The sequence below is a fragment of the Calliopsis andreniformis genome, chromosome 6 (genome assembly GCF_051401765.1).
Source record: "Calliopsis andreniformis isolate RMS-2024a chromosome 6, iyCalAndr_principal, whole genome shotgun sequence".
NCBI lineage: Eukaryota > Metazoa > Arthropoda > Insecta > Hymenoptera > Andrenidae > Calliopsis > Calliopsis andreniformis.
Window position 1 is genome coordinate 7,274,914 of NC_135067.1, and position 21,055 is coordinate 7,295,968.

Genomic DNA, 21,055 nt, shown 5'->3' on the forward strand with positions numbered 1-21,055 from the left:
AGGGTTGGCGACGGCACGTGCACGTGCGTGCGCGGCTGCGTACGTGAGAGGACGCCTTCTCGCTTCTACGTGTTCAGCTCTGCAGCGCCGCTGTTGTCCACGTGTCGCCGATTCTCCTCGTGCTCGACCAACCCCCCTCAATTCGTCCTCGAGAGAATCATGAACGAATCAAGAACGCACTCCAATGAACGGTGAACAATAAGAGCATTGACGATGAAGAATGATGGATCGCGAATATTACGTGCTTTCGAGACTACCTGTTTAACTGCCACTACTCGCTATAAGCTTGGTCCTATATGTGGATTAATAATCATTGGAACTATTGTCGAATTTTATTTTAGGTCAAGTTTTATTAAGATTTTTATGAGGTAGTTATTAGAGTCAGTAAAATTGGATATTATAGTAATCACTATGCTACTATAGTACTATAGTTATTAAGTTTTATTTGTTATAAGCTCATAATTAATGTTTAGATTTGTAATTTTTGTTGGAACCACTTTTTAATTTTTCATTTATCGCTATGATATACAGTATCCTCTCGTTATACGCCATTATTTTGGTTTTTTAAAAATCTGATTTGCAATCAAATATATCATTTCCCCGTTATAATCTCATTATTATAATTTCAAGTAAAGTATTATTCACTTGACTTTCATTTTTGTCTTTTAGATTTAGAACCATGGTTCCAGTTTTCTTCAATTCTATTTGTAAGAATATACAGTACATATTCCCTCGCAATATGCTCGTTACTAAATTCATTATAATTCAACTCATTTCTATTTCTGAGACTTTTAACCATTGAAAACACCATTGTAATTTCTTTTATCTTTATAGCAAGATGCTATTGTCTTTCGCTATAACCTCGTTATTACATTTACAAGAATTTGATCCAGCACACCCGTACTTTGTAGATTTCTACTATTTTTTAAATCCACCGTTTCAGTTTGGTTCAACTATACAAGCTATCAACATTCTCTCGCTATAAGTTCATTATTACATTTTAATTGATCTCATCTCTAACTTTCACGCTTCAATCATTCTCAAGAGAGAATAACAAACAAGATACACTAATCCCTCATTATAAGCTTGTTAATATTAATAAAAACTAGACGTACTAGGATTAGAGCAATTCTAGTAAACACTCTCATTTATGCCTCACATAAAAGTGAATTATTATTATACGATTCGCCTCTAAATCGCGGTATTCATTATAAACTCATCAAAAGAAGCCACGTACCTGCGCCAAAAAACACACTATAAACATAAATCACCACGTTAATTAACCCCATAAACGTCGTACCTTACGCTCCATAATCTAACTTCTACCAACTCCGTATAAAATACCTAGCATTTGAGCCATTCACAGGGCAAAGTGATCAACTCCATTTTCCCAATTCTACACGATTTTAGTGCCAAAGTAATTAACTACTACTTAACTTTACACAAGCTGAGGCACATGCCAAGAAACAACCCCTATACCCCCTTAGAAACCAGTACCATACAATTTGTTACTCTCTAAAACGATTAACCCCCTCCTTCCACAAAACTAAAAAGAGTCGCGTGAATACAATAGCTTCCAAGCAAACAGCTCGTCACGCTTCATCCCTAACTTCCCACACTCAAAATAAACACAAACACTCTTCTTCCGCGGGATCGTTTCCGCGAACAAGCGGTTCAGTGACAGCAACTTACCCCAAGCTGCAACGAAAAGCCAGCAAGCGAAAGTCTCACTTGTCAAACACTACTGAAACCCCAGCGTCGCTCCTGTTCCCGCTTACATCTCGTCGACTCGAACCGCGCACCGCAGACACGCGGCGCTCCAGAATCCCGACGCGCAGCCGTTCCCGCGAGCGACGCTATTGTTCCCGACGCGCGTGTACGACTACCGGCGGCGTCGACGGGAGGAAAACCGAGCCGAAGGAAGCACGTCCTCGGTCGCTGGCTCCGCCGCCGTCGCTGGCGTCGCTGCTATAATCAATATTAGTTACTGACGGATCCGCGGAGCGTCGCCGTTGCACGCCGCGAGCAGGACAGAGAGCGGAACCGGCGAACGCTTCGCGGAGCGAGACGCCGCGAGATGCACGTTGCTGGCCGCTCGAGCGTCAATGAACGCGAATTTCGCAAGCGACCATTTACAAGGGCCAGGTATAACGTCCACGTGGGGGGATTTAGAATTTAGGGATTTAGAGGGTAGCTGTTGAATGAAATTTTTAGAGAGGCAGGAACACTTACTGCTCGGGCTGTCGCTAGAGAACGCACCTCCAGAATGCTCGCTCTCGATCTGCATCCCTATGTCGTTCCTCCGCAGGGATGGAGGCTCGCAGCATCCTTCGGGGTCGCGTCATCGTTTCACGCGAAAGCGAGCGACGTCTAGGCGCATCGTCGCGTAGCGAAGGGCTGAGGAGTTGGGTGATGATGGAATGGAGAGATTTAGGAACGAAGGGTGGCTGAGGAATCGGTGGTCGCGAGACGCAAATGAACGAGGAGGTGCACTGAGGGGTGGTAACTCGTGTCGACGTTGAACGACGAAGCTTAATCTCGAACTCGTGGATTATGGGAGATGGGAATTCTGGTTGGGTCAGACACTCGCGGCAGGATCACGAGACGCGCGTTTTTTACGCGATTACTGGCGGCAGGGTGTGGCGAGAGAGCGTTTTAAAAGATTGGCACGCGATTCGGTTCGACCGGCGTCCACCGGCGGCGGGGGCGCCCACGACGACCACGATCATCGCGACGCCGCCGTCGCCACGAGAGGAGAGCCTACGCGTCGCGTCGCGCCATCTTGCCGTCGACGACGACCGCGACGCCCTCCTGTCGGTGCAATATCGCGGGGTTCTCGTCGAAAACGGAGCCGCTGCACCGACCGAGGGTGTGCGAGGTTATCAATCGAGTCGGTATCTTCCGAGATTCGCGAGTGTTCTGGTTGAGAGGTGTTGGGCAAACTCATCGTGTGGCGCGAATTTTGGGTATCTTGCGAGATTCGGAAATGTTCTGGTTGAGGAGGGGTGTTGGGCCAACTCATCGTGTGGCGCGAGATTTTGACACTTAAAACTGGATATTAGAGGTCTTACTACTTGGATATCCGAGTACCCGAGACATTCATTGTAATTATAACTTGAATTCGAAATTCTGATCTGAGTACTCGGATATGGGTATCTTGCAAGATTCGGAAATGTTCTGGTTGAGGAGAGGTGCTGGGCAAACTCATCGTGTGGCGCGAATTTTGGGTATCTTATGAGATTCGGAAATGTTCTGGTTGAGGAGGGGTGTTGGGCCAACTCATCGTGTGGCGCGATATTTTGACACTTAAAACTGGATATTAGAGGTCTTACTACTTGGATATCCGAGTACCCGAGACATTCATTGTAATTATAATTTGAATTCGAAATTCTGATCTGAGTACTCGGATATGGATATCTAGATATCCAAACTTAGATTTGAGTATTTCTGATATTCGAACTTGGGCCTGAGTATTTTTGGTATTAGGAACTTGGGTCTGCAAACAGTTCATAAATTTTTTATCACCTCTACTGGATTTTTCCACGAACATTAAGAGCAGTATGCGAATAGACACACGAATAGACAATTTGTAGAAAATTGAATGCTTTACTGTTCATGAACAGCTTGCGAAATCTGGTGTATTCGCACCTTTATTTAAAGTAGAGTATGTTCAGCCCTTAGCGTGCTGATAAGGAACATCAATTTAGTGTCATCTTCCGATTTTGATGGAATTTGGTATATGAGTAGAGCACTCAAAAATATTAGATATGTATTTTTTTAGCTGCTGATATTCATGTTTAGGGGGTGAAAACTACCAACCCCAAAGTTGCGGTGGAAAATTCATTTTTGTGAGTATCTTGAGAACTAGTGCAGGTAGAAAAAAGTAATGCATATACAATTTTATTATAATATTTTTTATGAAAAAATATACACAATTTTTTTATAATATTTGTTTATAAGCAATAAGATGACGTAAACGAAATTCGAGATATGTACGAAAATGAATTTTCCACCCCAACTTTGGGGCTGGTTTCTACTCCCTAAACATATATATCAGAAACTACTAAAAAATACGTGACCAATATTTTTTTATGAGTTACTCGTATACCAGGTCTCATAAAAATCGGAAGATGACACTAAAGTGATGTTTCTTGTAAATTGAAGGTGCTAAAGCACCTTAATACTATTTCTTTATGACGAACGATATTAAATTCTCAAATTCCAAAGTTTTCGAATCTTGAAATTCGTAAACATTTAAAATAAAATTTTTATTCTCTCAAATACTTTAATTTCGAAGTCTCAAATATTTGGAGCTTCTAAATTTTCAAATATTTAGATTACAAATCTTTAATTGCTTAAATTTTCGAACATTGAATTTCCAAATTGTTCAACACTGTATTAAGATGAGAATTTTCAAGTTCTCAAATTTAGCAATTTCGAATTTTCAAATTTTCAGATATTCGAAAATTTATTTTCTGGATATTGATCATAGAGTAATTTACAACAGGTCGAAGCATAAAAATAATTGGCATTTATTTCTAAAATCAGTACTCCATGATTTTAATGTAAAGAGTCCAATTTCAGGAGATGTTGTATCAAATATCGTACAAGCTCGGTTTTGTGCTCAAATTTCCGAAATAAAAATTTATATGTAACGTAAATCAAAAGTAAATCCTATGAAAAATTGTTTAAGAGAATACTCTGTTCTCGTATTTGTAAGAATAATAAATTTTCGCCAGTTTAAAAATTAAAATACCAATTACAACGTATGGAAAGATTTAATAAGACTCATTACTATCATGAAAATTATTTCTTAAACAATTAACCATTACAGACTAGTTTTTAATCATTCAAAATTATTTTTCGTTCTAATCTGATGTTAGATAAATTGTTCATCATAAGTGAACTGTTATTTAACTGCACAATATCATTGTTCTAAATAATGATAGTTATTCACTATACATGCAAATAATACAAAAATTTATTTTATACCATTATTCTTGATGTATCAATAATAGGGTTATAATCATGTTTCATACGCACAAATAAAAATTATTTTCAATTGATAGCTTAAGGGATTCGAGAAAGTACGTGACAAAAATTCACATTGAATGATAGATATGCTATATCTACTCTATTAAATTTCTAATGAGGTTCTATATTTGACTTTGTGTACCAGAGAAGTCTCATAAGATGATAGATCTATCCCTTACGTCGTCTGTGTAATCATGGAAAGCAAACTTTCGTCACATGATTCAAGTCTCAGGAGACCTCTTCGATTACCGACTCAATCTGTAATAAGATTCAACGCTGCCCGAAGGAGAATTAAAACTAAACATCGCACTGAAGAAGTGAAAATGGGAATCACTACTCACTGCTGAGAAACGTAATGCTTTTGCTTCAGTTTGAGAAATGTTTACAAAAAAGAGGCTTCATATTTAATGACGTAAGAGCAAATGGCACGACTGACCTACTTTTACTGTGAATTGTTGATTAATTTTTACTGGTCTCCTGTGAGATGGAACTGACCCTGCCAGTGACGTAACAGCAGACATTTATAAACCCTAATTAACAGATGAGAGCTAAATTTGAAAAAAAAGGTATCGAGAAATATTCCAAGGGAAATAGTTTAAAGAAATTTTGCATCAATAGGGAAACGAGACGCGGTTGCGATAGTTCGATTGTGTAGGTCGCTACGAAATCCGCTTTTCGGAATTAAGGCCGTTCAATTCGATTACTGAATCGCTACACCGCTTGAATTACACGTGCGTAATAGAGACACGACTGCAACGCCACTGACCTCACCACATCGTTTGAAAATTTCGAATTCCAGTCAATCGAACGAATGACGAGATAATCCTCGACATACACTTTCATCAGAGGACCACAGAAAATAAAAGATCGATTAATACAAAGAAATATCAGTGAAAGATCAGTTTATCAAAAAGAGAGAAAATAGAAAATGGAGAAACGATTTTAAAGAATAAAGACGAAAATGAGTTCACAACGAGAATTTTCATTTGTCATATTTCCTTTATCATTTTTCTGTCATCTACCTAATTTTAAGGCTCTAACATTATGGTACCAGGGTTGTTTTCAATGAACCAAAACTGTCCCAGCGCAAAGAAATGTTAAAGCGGCGTAAGAAACGCCTTGGCGTTGGCTTATCTATTTACGCGTGGCTCGGGGTGAACCTAGTGCGGTAAAAGACGAGGATGGTCGTGGTATCGCTTTCACGCATCGAGGAGCAACCGAAAGGGAGCTGGCTGGAGCTTTCGTGCTGTTGAAATTCGAACCAAGGAAGCCTGACAGACGCCTCGCCGATTCCTGGGGTTAAGTTAAGCTTGTAACGCGTCTGCTTCAAGTGCGACCAGCGCGAGATGACACCAGATTTGAACGCTAGGAAATTACCATATGCGCGTGACTACCGGGGGACACCTGCAAGGTGTTTGTCACCAATTGCGTTCATCTTAATTGCCAAGCATGGAAATGGCAAGGGTCACACGGACGACTTCTTGACGGAGGGTCGTGTGTCTTTCCTTGTTTTCGCAGGTAGAAATAAGGGAGGGAGATATACAGTCGCTTGTTTTGTGCTTGCGAGACCCTAGCTTACCAGGGATAAAAATGTTAAGCTGAAGTTATTGAAGTCCTTTGTAGAATGTACAGAAGTATTGTAACAGGCCTGGGTTTAATAAAATTGAAACATGTTAAAATAGGATGAAGATTAAGAATGACGAAATTGTGTTTGGAACTTCGTTTCAGAGTTATTAATTGTTGCAAAGATGTCCAAAATTCGTGTGAAATGTGTCTGACTTGGGACTTATTGTACTCTTAACGAGCATTAGGCTAGATATAGTGAAGTCAGTAGAATAAGCCCCGAATGAGACACATTTCAGTATTTTAGATGTTTTCTCAACAATTATACAGAAAAAATATTAAGCTGAAATTATTAGTCTCTTTAGGAATGTACAAAAGCACTCTAACAGGCCTGGATTTAATAAAATCAGTAAGAATCAACTTTGTAGATTTAACAATGCTGCTCTTACTGTAGTTAAGCTACTTTTGCTAATTTTACGAAGGACTATAACAGATCCTACAAGAATTTACCTTGCTCAAATCTACTGAGGAGACTTTTGCAAAGCTTGTATGACCATTTTTTTCATGCAAGAGGCATGTATTCTTCTGTCTTTGTTTAAATTCGGTTTTAATTCTAGGAATAAGTACAGGTGATAGGCTGAGTTGTGATTCATATAGTTTGTATCACATTTTTAGGGCATTCTTTGTTTCACTGGGAGTGAACGTAGGAATGCTTAAAAGTTGATAGCATAGTTAGTGTGAATATACTGATATAGTGAATCTATTAATCTGATATGATCAGTATAAATAGGCTCTATGTAAGTTGGTAATTCGTTCTTTGATAAATAGTCGATAAAAGTGTCTGGTAATATGTAATTAAGAATTGATGTCGAATTAAACTAGTTAAGTAATCTCACAATTTTTAAATGTTAGAATTGTCAAATATTTCAAATTTTTCATTTTCATCTCCGAATCTACAAATATTGAAGCACTTAATCTTTTTAATTTTGTAGTATTCAAATTTGCAAATGTTTAAAAATTGATGTACTCGAAGCTTAAAATATTTGAGGTCTTACAATTTCTAAATCGTTGAAAATTTAAATGTAGAAAATTTAAAAATATTCAAACTTACTCTATTTGAAAATTCTAAACCTTCTCGTCTATAAATCTTGAAAATTTTGAATATTCCAATCTCATAACTTCTTAATTATCAGTAATCTATTCCCTATTTCTACATCTCGATACCAATCTTGGAATAGTATTGTCTATAAAATGGCGATGTTGTACAATCTGCAAACAGAACTACTTCCGTTTACATCTCTATGTTAGAGTTCAAAAGAGGACCTAGACAATAAAATTGTTTATATAATCTTCGATTAAAAAAATGGAATAGAAGCTTTTATCTCCTTGCAGGAGATCAAGTAGCGGTATCCCATCAGTGAAAAAGCTTAACCATCAGAAACAAGCGATCTAAAATTTTACAATTACTTTTAAAAACCTCAGAGGAAACACTTGTGACACTATGTATACAATTTAATAACTGATGAGTTCACTTAACTGAAATTACTTTTTCAGCCTCTCAACTTTTTAGCCCTTTCAGGTTTTAAGAAACTATAATTTCACTTTAAAAAGTGTTTATTATATGCATATTCCTAACAACATATCTCATAGAGAAAAAGTGGACGTCCAATACTTTAGTAGTATTTTCTGTAAGTCCATTTATTGTTTATGTGGAAGAATAGAAAATATTTAAATTTCTGAGGAGAAGAAAAATAATTCTTGAGCGAAACACAATTATTCTTTTTTTGGTTAAAAAGGCGAGCCTCGAGACCAGCGATAATATTACAGCATACAATTTTTCGAAGAATGTATATTGCCGAAAAATGTGTGATATCGTCGAAAAAGCGCCACTAACTGGACCCAACCATTTATAAGAGCGATCCAGCGTATTGTAAAGCGCTGCTGACTGCATGCGACTGGTCACGTTAGTGATTCATCCGTGGTAGTGCAGTGCGATATTTTTGCGCTCAATGTGCAGAGGATATGGTTCTGAAGCCGATTTATGTGTCAGCGATTTGCTTTTCTCTCGTCGGTGCTGAGAGTGAAAGAAAATGAGAACGCTCGAGAGGAAATGAAAGCTGGCGAAAAAACTGGGGTACTGTGGCGAAATCATAACGCAGGGGACAAGTCAAGCTAATAGCGTGAAAATACTTTACTCAGGAAAGCGCAGATTAGAGTCAGTCTTTGTATAATGACGCTATACATGGATATCGTTTAACCGAAATTATACGTCACACTTCTCGCGTTGTTGCAATCTGTTTCGCTAAGAAACACGTGAATTCGTTTTATTGAGTGAGTACAGTTTTTCTGCATTCGCGTTATGCTCGCAGAAATTAAGAAATGAAAAATATTTAGATAGCAATGGTACTTATGATATATTGAATCAATTTCGAAGCAATCTTTTTTCAAAATCATTGTCAGTATTTGCTATAAGAGTATTGATTAATTTTTATTTTTTCAGAATATAATTCATTTGGAAATATTGCTTTTGTGGGATCGTGGTTTTAATATTTAATATGAAACACCTGTCATACGTGTATAAATAACGAGATCCCATGAGGCAAACAGGCACTGTTTATGTGTACACGATACTTTGCGTAATGGGTTCCATATACGTATAATGTAATATAAGAATGAAAAACAAGATTCACAAGCGATCATTGAATTACTCTTGCGTTATCAAAGTGATGCACTTTGGAAACCACTTTTAGCAGTCAAAGTTGCTCCCATGTATAATGCATTATACGGTCGAATTTTGAAACACAATTTCGCAACAACGTTTTAGAGGTGCACTGTATTACTCCTGTAGCGAGTATCCATATGGAATGCTACCGTTATACAATAGTTGGTTCAAAGAGTCGTCCCAAAGGATGACTAGTGTTCACGTGAAATAGGAACCGTATGAAACAGGAAAACTCACCGGTGTCGTTGGACTGTCGACCCTTGCCATCGGGATTCCACTCTTCCTCTGCAACAAGAAAAAGGAGATATGCATCTATTAGCACGAGAGCCATTAAAGAGACATTGTCGAGTCGCGATACTGAATAACTGAGGAGTTATTCTGAAAGCTTCTGGATCGTGTTAATATAATTTTCACAAAACATACATACTCTGTTTAAAAGAATAAATTGTAGCTTATGAACCGAATTGTTGAATAAAAAATTAATACATACATATATGTACGCTATAGTTATCTTAAATATGTATATTTATAAAAAAGTGTAAGAAATGATGACATGATCCATATCAAGCTACGATAAGAATGAAAATAGTCTTTTTGCGGTGAATGATTAAATGTTCTGAATAAAAATATTTTTTTTGCTACATTTATTTCATTAAATGATATTAAAAAAATAATTATATAGGTATTTAATGCAAGATTATACTTAGGAATTTGAAATGTGTAGTATATCATTAAATTTAGTGTAAATATTTAAATACAAATGTTTGATTTGAAAATGTTGAGATTTGAATGTGTTGCATTGTGAATATAAATGTAAGTATAGAAAATATACGTTGAGATTAGTTTCTATTGTCTAACTTGAATTCGCAAATTGAAATAATTTAGAGCTGTACGAATCGTGAACGAACAAATCCATAAAATAAACCGTCGAACAGAAATTGTATTAGATGTTGCACTCACAGACAATTATCACAAATCGATACACATGAAGTTATTGAGGAGGGCTCAGAGATCTCCGTCTGCCAACTAAAATTAATTAAAAACAATCTATTCTTTATAATAAAGAATTATGGTAAAGCTGTGCACCAGAAAACATTCCACATAACAAAGTGAAAATTGAACAGGTTTGATCTGTGATAAATGGAGGATGCGAGAGATATATGAAAAACCATATCACTCATTTACTGCAACAGTAACATAGATTCAATTTTCGCTGCTCTTGAATTATTAGCACAAAAAGAACGTATCTCGCACTGAATTATGATATTATCTTGTTATCTGAAAAAGTATGATTCAGAGCTGTGTCACAGTTGCAATAACCGTGAGATATGAAGTACTGTACACTCCATGGTACTATTCAATATTTAATTTTGTCTCACACCATTCATCCATGTCAAAAATATCTCCCGCCTCATCAGCGTGTCACTACTTGCTAAAACGAAAATAAATACTCCAGATAGCACACGACGTCTTGAACACGTCTACTTTATGTCCATTTTATGCCCGAACGTTTTACGACATAATTTGGACGTCTTAAAGATTTGTAAAATTCACATCCATAAGACGTCTTAAAGGCTTATGCTTTCGAACGTCTTTAAGACACTTTATGAATGTCTTTCAAGACGTCCTAGAAACATACTGATTTGTAGCATCAAACGTCTCAGAGACGTCTTTTGGACATTTTCAGGACTTCACTAGATGCTTTTAAAACGTTTTCAAGTCCCCTCTGCGCTACATGGAACCAAACCTGAGCCACATCAGCGCAAAACTCAAAAGAGGAGCGAAAATTCTTTACGACCTAACGCGACAGAACCCCCAAGAAACAGCCGAACTCTCGCCCCCCTCCTCGAGTAATTTTTCGCAAAGTTAAGGGAAAGTCTTGGAATTCCGCAGCGGTGTATCCGTAGGATGGCGAGCGCATACGTGTCCTGCATATTTCACGAGCGCCCACAGGGCCTCGCTCGACTCCTGCAGTGTCTATGTGGCCCGCGTAAATTTATAAGGACACGCCAGTGCTTCCAGGCTCTCAGCCACGCGGGAGGTATGAATTTCAAACGGTCACGCCCTGTCGACCCATTTTCCGCCCTGCCCCGACCGCAGGTCCGCCAAACGAACCTGTCGACGTCTCGATCATCCACGACCGAGTCCAGGCGACCCAGCCTCGGATAACGATTTAATAAAATCGGGCTCGCTCGCCTTACGCCGTCGGATTTCCATGACAAACGGTCGCGCGCGAAAATACGGCCCGATAAACTGTTCTGCAAGTCCAGCGGAATCTAAAAGTCAAAAGGTCTGTGTATTTGCAAACTACGAGGGGGAAGGATCGCTCGAGGCTAGGTGGCGCGCGAGCAAGCTCTTTCGCCGTTCCGCTTTCAACCCTCCGACGCTCGCTCTCCTCCTAACCTTGTTTACGATACCCGACACGTTGACGTTTCCGTGTCGTCTAAACGAACCCCTTTCGTATGTACTGGGTGTCACGAATATGCGTCGAAATATTTCAAGGGGTCGTAGGGCAAATATGTGGAGCTGAAAATGTGTACGACAGGACGTAACTGGTTTTGCTTTGCAGTAGTAATGTAATTGTAACTATGTAAGTTTAATGTAATATGGCAGAGTTACTGGGATTTTGTAAGGAAGAATTGTCAACTTTTGTGTACTGTGGAAATCTTTGCCTGTATGGAATTGTTTGGAGCGAATTGATATTACGAAACAGTAATAGACATGATATTGAAATAAAACTGGTTTACATTCATAATAAATGATTTGTTAGAAAGATAGAATAAATGAATACAATGAATAATTAAGCGAAATTTATGTTGATACTATGCTTATATAGAATGTTCGACGATAGGTGTCAGAAATTTGGAGAGGTGATTCCATATTGTGATAAGTAAGATGAAAATAAAAATTGATAAAATTGAAGAGTACGTAACGAAAATAGGGCTTCTTAAAATTTACGATTTTTTAAATCAGGACATGTTCTTCACAACGTAATGGAATCTACTCCAATAAAAACACAATACGTGTGTTATGATGAATATTTTGTTAAAAAGAACATTGACCAATTGAACAAGAATAAAAAATGCTACAGTATTTATTTACTTCTATAGAAAAAGTAAAAATTGACAGGGGTCTTTTTGTGTTGTGAGCTCTTCAATTGTGTTTACGACTTCGTTTCCGGATTATTATATGGAAAAAATGGTCGTGCAGATATTGCAAAAATCTCGTAAACAAATTTAAATAAGCTAGATTTTTGTACAATTTGTTGTAAACCTTTATAAAATTAACAAAGGTAACTTGGCAACAGTAAAAGTTGTTTGTTAAACTTACAAAGTTTACTCTTACTGATTTTATTAAATTCAGACCTGTTAGAGTACTTTTGTAAATTCTAAAAGAGTGTTTAATAATTTCAAGTTAATATTTTTTCTGTATAATTATTGAGAAAATGTCTAAAATACACATGAAATGTGTCTCATTCGGGATTTATTCTACTGACTTCGTTGCGTCTAGCCTAATGCACGTTAACCATAGAATAAGTCCTAACTCAGACACATTTCACACGAATTTTAGACATCTTTGCAACAATTAATAACTCTGAAACGAAGCTCCAAACACAATTTCGTCATTCTTTATCTTCGACCTATTTTGACAGGTAGAATTGCCAATTAAAATTTCTGCCATCTGTTGTCGAAGAGTCTATTCATACAGAGAACGAATAAAATTTATTTCTCTCACAGTGTTTACAAAGCATGCATTTTCTAAAAAAGCTGAAAAGACCAGGTCAGCACATACATATTATATTTCGTACATATTTGTTCATTACTATCCACGACCTACTCTTCATTGCAAAATAGAATCTATAACTTTAATGTATTATCACTGAAAAACGAAGAGAAATGCGATATTTCTCGATAGATATTTTGTGACCAATTTGCATTCCCCTAGCACCCCTTAAAATATTGAGACGTGTATTTGTTACACCCTGTATACGCGAATGCTACGCTTCTCCTCCACCAGTTTCTCTCTCTCACCCCCTGTCTTCCGTGCGCTCGTTATGGACACAGTTGTGTCGTACCGGAAGAGGAAGTCGTGCCTTGCCAGTTTTATCCATCTCGTGACACGGTCGTCGATGTTTCGACCTGATGCATGATGATTGAGAGAAGGATGGGATTAGGGATACGAGTGGGTATGGTACGGTTAAGGGGGAGATCTATTCAACCCATTTATGGCTACTGTTGCTTTTGACACGAAGCAGTGTCAGATGATGCGTAGTACATACTGGTACAGTCAAAGGACACTGGACAATTCACAGGTTCTAAAAAATATCGAAATTGTTTTATATTCATGGAGTACACAGTTGTGGGTAATTTAATTCTAAGGTAGGTACTCAGGATGCGTAAAAATGTTTTCAAACGTTTTGGCCATAATGTCTAATTTCTTTGTCGTAAAGTAATTTGTGTACGTTTTTAATCATTTTTCTTGAGGCAAGAAAGTAATTATATATAATGGTAAGCAAAGAAATTAAATATTGTTAAATATGTCAAACTGTGAGAAGGAGCAGACAGCTAAGTAACAAAGGAAAAGGGCAAACATTGAGCCAGCGTTTTAGAGATGTATTCACTGAGAAAAGTATAAAAGTATCTAATTTTTGATCTGACGTTTATTTTCTTTTTTCTGCAAAATTCACTTCTTCTGTTTCCATTAGCCTTTCTTTACACATTTCAATTCTTTCCATTTAATTTTTAATTCTTTGTTCCTGAAGGGATGAAATGTTCTGGTCGTAAAATGAGAAAGGGCTGTAGAAATGTAATGTAAATTTGAATGTGAATTTCTATATTTAAGGTATAAGATTTTACAAGAGTAAATTAACATATCTGATTGATTTAAAATCTGATTGATTTTTAACTGTAAATTGTTATTATTATATTAATACGTATTTTGTTTCGAAAGAAACTCTCCTTTTACAGAAAATATATTAATTATATTCAGCGTAATTAATTAACATTTGTTATCTTATCCCATTTATCATGTTTAATGTACATCGTAAAACAACTTACTGTACATCGAGGAAACAATGCTTATCATTATATTCGTTATGTTTATGTAGAACTGCGAGCAGGAAGGTGTTCCAAGTCATTTTAATTTTGAACACTTTAGTTTTCTTCTGTTATGGGTGGTCTGAAGATTAATGAAGCTTAAAATATATGACGAAAATTTTGGCTTGCACTTTGAAGAGTGGACGAGGTTAACCAAGTTTGAAGTGAACCAGAGCTTGAGGAAAGGCTAGAAACTTTGCTGCAAAAGCTGTTTACTTTAAATTAAAATACCTCATACTTAACCTAATATTATTTAATTTAAACGATAGTAATATTTGCACTAATTAACCGCATTCCAAATATCTTCTTTCGTTTGAGGCCCATTGAGCTTGTTAAGCATCATAATGCACTCATAATGATGTCACAATTTTTAAACAAACAATTTAGTGTCTCTTATACTATTTTCAAAATTATTGTATTCTTTACAATGATCCAAATGTAGGTAGTACTTCTTTTATGATTTATTAGATATTCAGTGAAACAAATTTTTGTAAACTTTAAAAGGTTCATGATATTTATATGTGGACTTTACGACACTATAACTTTGTCCTAATTTATATGTTTTTCATACATTTCTTTAATAGATATTCTGATTTTCTTATATATTTTCAACTGTCTATTGACAGTTCTGTATCCATCTATAAATATTACAATTTTTAGAAAGTATGTAAGCTATGTCAAAGGGTTTATAGTTTCTGAATATACTCTTATCTTATTATGCATTAAAAATACATGTACGTTTCAAAACCACGCGACATTTTATCATACACACACAGTACCCTTACTCTTAAGACACCTACCATACACAATGTCATCTGACTAACAATTTCCAAAACGACTACACATGCACAGCCTATTTCACACTACCAAAAATCAAAAAGCGAAACACAAAAGCCTTATCGATCTGTAACTTTCTGCGCCACACACTTAATTAGTTTCCCCGAAAAACTGTGGAACACTCATGCGTCTAGGGATTACAGTCTAAAAACTACTTGTGTTTTTCGAGCTTCGAAAGTGGAATGCCCCCCTAAATGGACGGTGCAGTCGTCGAGTCCGGACCAACAGATTAAAAGTTCATTTCGAGGCTAACAGAAGCTAACAAGTGAGAGAGAAACAGGGTGATGGACAGGCGAGAAAACGAGAGAGAGAAGGAAAGCACCGAGTTGCTTAAGCCGAGAGCAAAGGGAAGCCGCGCGTTTTTCTTCGTTGAGATGCCGAGTACAGATTACGCATCGAAAGAAAAATCCTCCGGGTGGAAAACGTTAAGCGCAGATTAAGTGGACGCGCGAAGAATCCTCGCGGCCTGTTTTTACCATCGACGAAAGAAATGAAGCCTCGCTGAGCGGCGAGGTCTGCGGAAAAATCGAACGAGCCATTGTTTTCCGTCGAATCGTAATCCCATAATGCGCCGCGAATTTCGAGACGGATCAATACCACCAACACGTTCCACGACGTGCCTGTCTTTCTTAACGAATGGAGCTAGATAAAAAATTTCGTGATCACTTACGAGGGGAGGGCAGTGGTCAATTAACGAGGGATTATCGCGCTCCCACTTGGTGACTCATTTCTAATAGGATAACACGGTATAATTAGAAAATAGTAATTACCACTAAACAGGAGCTTGAATTAAAACCGAGCTTCCCTAAATCGGCTTTCCTTGTGGACAAAGCTCGAGTATATTTTTCTGTAACCCCCCTAAGGAAATCAGAGCTGAAAAAGCACGGATCGTATGGAGGGACAAAGAGAGACGAAATGAGGGTTCAAACGGAAACGTAGGAACAGTGAAGTGGGGTGACGTGCGCTTGTATCAATTAACCGGGGAGCCGCCTCACCGTTTCAGTCTTTTGCTTCCCCCAGAGGAATAAACTCATTATCAGAGTTCAGCGATTGCTTTTATATTAAAAGTGTGATTATAGTATCGAGTGACGTGGTGTGAGGTTTGTTGTGAGCATGACTCGTCTCAGATTGATCTCTGTTACACTGGTTTCTATGTAGAGTGGTTTCGGGTCGAGGAACGACCCAGTGTTGGCAGGTGCAAAAACCGCAGTGGTTACCTGAAATATCGGAATCTGATCCTGGCGTGGGGCTAGCGTCCACACTGTGTCTAGATCCTTGACAACACTCGCTGCACTTGCTGCACATTCTGTCCCTTTCGTAATATCCTCGACAACCTCCCAGAAACGGGTCCCCGTAGCTCTGTTCTTTACCAAGGATCGTCAGGATGCTGGTTGCTGGCGCGACGCGCCGCCACGATCTACTATCGGCGCTCGGCTCTTGTAACTCGCCGGGGAAGTCTGTCCAACGTATGCCAGGGGATATCGAGGCTCGATCGAAGCCACCGTTCACTGTCGATCTCCTCGGCCACCCTCCCAACGCGGTCACGCTGATGGAAAATGATCGTTCATGTCTCCCGCGAGCTCCGTGCCGCGTTAACGCCCGCACGGTGGATCGGAACGCGGAGGACGCGTCGAATAGTTGAAAAATTAAACTTCCGCGGTTCCATTTTTTTTATGGGTCACGTGCCATTGAGCTACGATCGATGGGTATAGTTTCTGAGGGACACGCACATAGGCTGGCGGATATAGGGTCGTGAGTTATGGCTCGAGACGCTCCGTACCTTGGAACCTCTCGAGCTACTGTTTTAAATTGTTCTTTAAAATAAACGTTTTTTTTTTAAATGTATACACTGTTGGTATAATGGGAAAATGGCACAACTCAAAAAGTACATTTACGAAGAGATACCTCATATTAAACTGGTTTATGGTCGTGATTTGTAAATCACGTTTCTAGAACTATGTCACTTTTGTAGCACAGGTAATATACATAGTACGTATGTTGAAAAAATAACAGAATTGATAATATATTAATTCTAATACTGATTACGCTTATGAAAATTGTTCATTTTATTTAAAGTACGTTCCCTTAGTAATAATACAACGATGGACATGGTCCACCAATGTATGGATAAATTTCTGAAAGTCTGCTTTTGAAATCGTTTTCAATATCATTGACACAGCTACTTGTATGGTTGAATTAGCATTGAAACAGCAATATCGTAACGAACCATTTCATTACAATTTTGAGTTTTTGAAATAGGAAATATTCACAGAGAGCCAAATCAAGTAAACGCTATGAATGGACAAGCAGTATTATTTTGCTTGTTGACTAAAACTTGGATGGTCCAGTGGAAAGCAGGAACAATGCCGAAATTTCATAAATTTAAAAGACAGCAAATGCAGTGTTCTCTAACTAACCTATTATGCTTTACATACACCTAAATTTTCATTAAAATGCTCAAGTTAGTAATACAGTTCCTTGTAATACAGTGTATGTAGACTGATAAATTAAATACAAAGTGGGTAGAAAATTGTAGTACAACTAGCCAAGGGCTAATTCTATGTAAAAATATAAGGAAAACATGTGGTGTACAAATTTTTCATTGGAAGTGTCGTTTTCAAGAAAATCGAATTTGAAATTTGCTCACCTACGCGATACGATTTACTTATCGTGTATTCTGCTATTGGTTGTCTCTGTCTGTGCTAGAGTTGATAGACATTGATAAGCTCGAGTATATTTAAGCTCGTTGTCTTTATTGCTAGAAGAAGTGTCGCTAGATATTAGAACTAGAATTACTTTTCAACACGACGAGGCCAGTTTCAAATTCCTTAAATGAAAAGTATTCGTGCTGGATAAATCGTGGCGATAAGATACACTAGCCTCAAAGGTCTCTCGACCTCACACCCCTAGAATTTTACTTATGGAGATATGTCAAAGAAAAAGTGTATAAAGAAAATATTCTCAACATTGCACAACTAAAGCAGAAAATTCTTCAAGTGTTCGAATAACTAAAAAATGATAATACGTTACAATACATTCAATTATCCTTAATCCGTTGAGCACAGTTACGTATGCAGTAACGAGGAGGACATTTCCAACAGAAACTGTAAAGTAATAAACTTCAAATTCGATTTTCTCGAAAACAAAACCACGGATGAAGAAATAGAACACAACATTTTTACTTATTTTTTCACGTAGAATCACTCCCTGGTCGGTTGTACTACAATTTCCCACCCACTCTATATACAGTAATACAGATATATACTATACAAAAAGAGAAATTATAGAAAAGAAAATACGACAGAAATAAAAACGAAATAGTTTATTATCAACTGTATTCTTATTCAGACATGCTACGTACTAACAACAATTTCAATTAAAAATCGCATTGGAGCGTCTTCCTTCGTTCCGATCCACTATGCTTGGCACAAAAGATCGATTCCTCGATAAACAAAAGATGGTGAAAGGGGATTCGCGCGCAGCGTCGAATTCAGACTCGAAGGAAGCGGTCTTCGAGGCGACTCGAGCAGAGTGGCTCTCGACGCGAGACGATCGAACCGTGAGGAGCCCGCACGTCGCCCGTAATTACGTCGAGCAGCGAAAAGCCCTTGGATCCGGTGATGCGTAAAACTCATTGTCTCCACGTTTAAGGCCATCACCGTGTCGTGCTCGGGGAACAACTTCGGGAGGCTAAGGGTCGATGCATGGGACGGCTGTGTCCCGTTCCTCGTTCTCGTTAGCCGCGAACGCGAGGGAAGTCAAAGCCACGGTGCCCGCCCCGATATCGAGAAATGCACTCTCCTGGCTGTCCATGGGCATTAAAGCGTTCAAGTCGCCCAGTCTATTGCGGAGGAAAATAATTAAACCGAACTGCAAACGACGGGACGGGGGATGAGGGCGTAAGCGAGATAAAACGGGCGGGAGGGAATCCCAGTTAATCGTGTCGAGGATGAACGAAATTCAGAGAAATATCGGGCAACCTCAAATCGAGAATAGGAACCGTTGTTACAGCAGCGGAAAACGAGCTCCGCGGTGAGCGACGTGAAATTAACCCCTTAACGCGCACGCCCGTGCCATATACGGACGTTGCTGGGTGCATGTTTCTGACAATCATGGCCAACAGTCGATGTGCTCTGCGGTTATGCTTTGATCTATTCGATTCGTTTTGCGACGTCTCGTGGTGGAGACTGTGCATTCGGTTCATTGTAACGTTAGTTGTGTATTTAGTACGGTCATCGTTATATTGTGTACAGTAATACCTTTGGGTTACGTACGTCTTAATTGGTTTTAAAATAGTGGATGGACGTCGAGATAAGATTTATGTTACGTTGTACTGTTATATTAGGAATTGGGTACAGTACTATGCAGATAGGGTTTAACAGCGAGTATCAGAGAGTGCGGATCTTTATGCATTTATGGGAAATTTTAGTATATAACAGAGTGCAAAATCCAGGTTATAGATACACTATGTACTATGTGGAAGGTGAAACAAATTTTCAATCAGATTTTACTTTTTTAAATGTAATTATGGAAATAGAAATTTTTATAAATATCTGCAGTTTAAGTATAAGAAATTTTAAAGCTTAAAATCTTTTAGACTTATTCTACTGTCAATGTTCATTACCTCGGTCAGGCACAATGATATCAGTGGAATAAGTCAAAAGGTGTAGCTTTGAAAATTAATAAATCAAAGTTTCAAACATAATTTTGTTATTTCTGTTTCTTAGCATATTTTAGTACATCGAACCATTTTTTAAAATGTCTAATATCTATCGTCAAACTATTAACTTGAATCACTTAAGAAAGGACTCAATGATTGCTCATATAATTTTTTAAATTTAATTTTCAATAATTTGAAGTCAATAATTTTAAGAAAAGTTTTCTGAAATCTCATAAATCTCTTACGCATCATCGATCTTTAATTAATATATTGGACTGGGTCACAATATTTATGCTAGTTCAACTTTTCATATTTGATACGAAGAATATTATGTAATAGATAATTAACAGAAATTAATAAAACAAACCATTCTGAATTCTCTATAGAAGACGATAAATCATTTCTCATAATAGAAAGACACAGAAGATCCATCAAGATATATTGTAACATTAACACCATACCAGCTGAACGTTAATTACCATTGAGATACTATACCCGTAATTAAAGCTTGTATTAGTAATACTTCTTTCACTTCCATTTACTCCATCACTAATTACTGTTAGATTTCCAATTATGCATGAAAACGAATATTAAATATTACTCAGTAAACCAGACTATCATATATGGTACGATACAATCAAACGTTAATAATTTCGATGATTCCGTTACCGTATCTGATCTCATGTTACTGGTGGTTCTTCATCAAGAAGATAGGTTTACCCTCCTCATAAGTGCACTGTTACATTAACTGGAACCTCGTAAATTATTCAAAGTAAATGTATTTTGCTTGCAATATTATACCTCACATCTTCTATACCATCAAAGTGAATTAGAATATTTTTTGTTACAGCACAACTTCTTGCTATATTCGTTACACCTTAAAGTTGTTTAGAGAAAAACAATTGAAGATCATAAAGCAGACTTTGTCAAACTTTACGACCTTTTAAAGAAAAGACATTCTAGTGGTTAGAAGCAAGATTCACTACATGATGGAACCTGCAACACGCGTAGTATAATGAATATTTTATTAAAAAGAACATTAATCAACTGAATAAAAATGAAACACACCACAGTGTTTTTTGCTCCCTTAGAAAAAGACAAAAATTGACAAAGGTCGTTTTTGTTACAAGCTCTTCAATCTTG

The 21,055-nt window shown here is 37.6% G+C and overlaps 1 protein-coding gene across 1 annotated transcript in view; it reads right to left on the reverse strand.

The window, feature by feature from the left end:
* Positions 1-21,055, reverse strand: part of LOC143181058 (uncharacterized) — a 219,603-nt gene that overhangs the window by 116,326 nt on the left and 82,222 nt on the right. Inside the window, exon 3 of the mRNA XM_076381249.1 lies at positions 9,557-9,604. Within this exon, the coding sequence (XP_076237364.1) occupies positions 9,557-9,604 (48 nt within the window). The remainder of the gene's footprint in view (positions 1-9,556; positions 9,605-21,055) is intronic.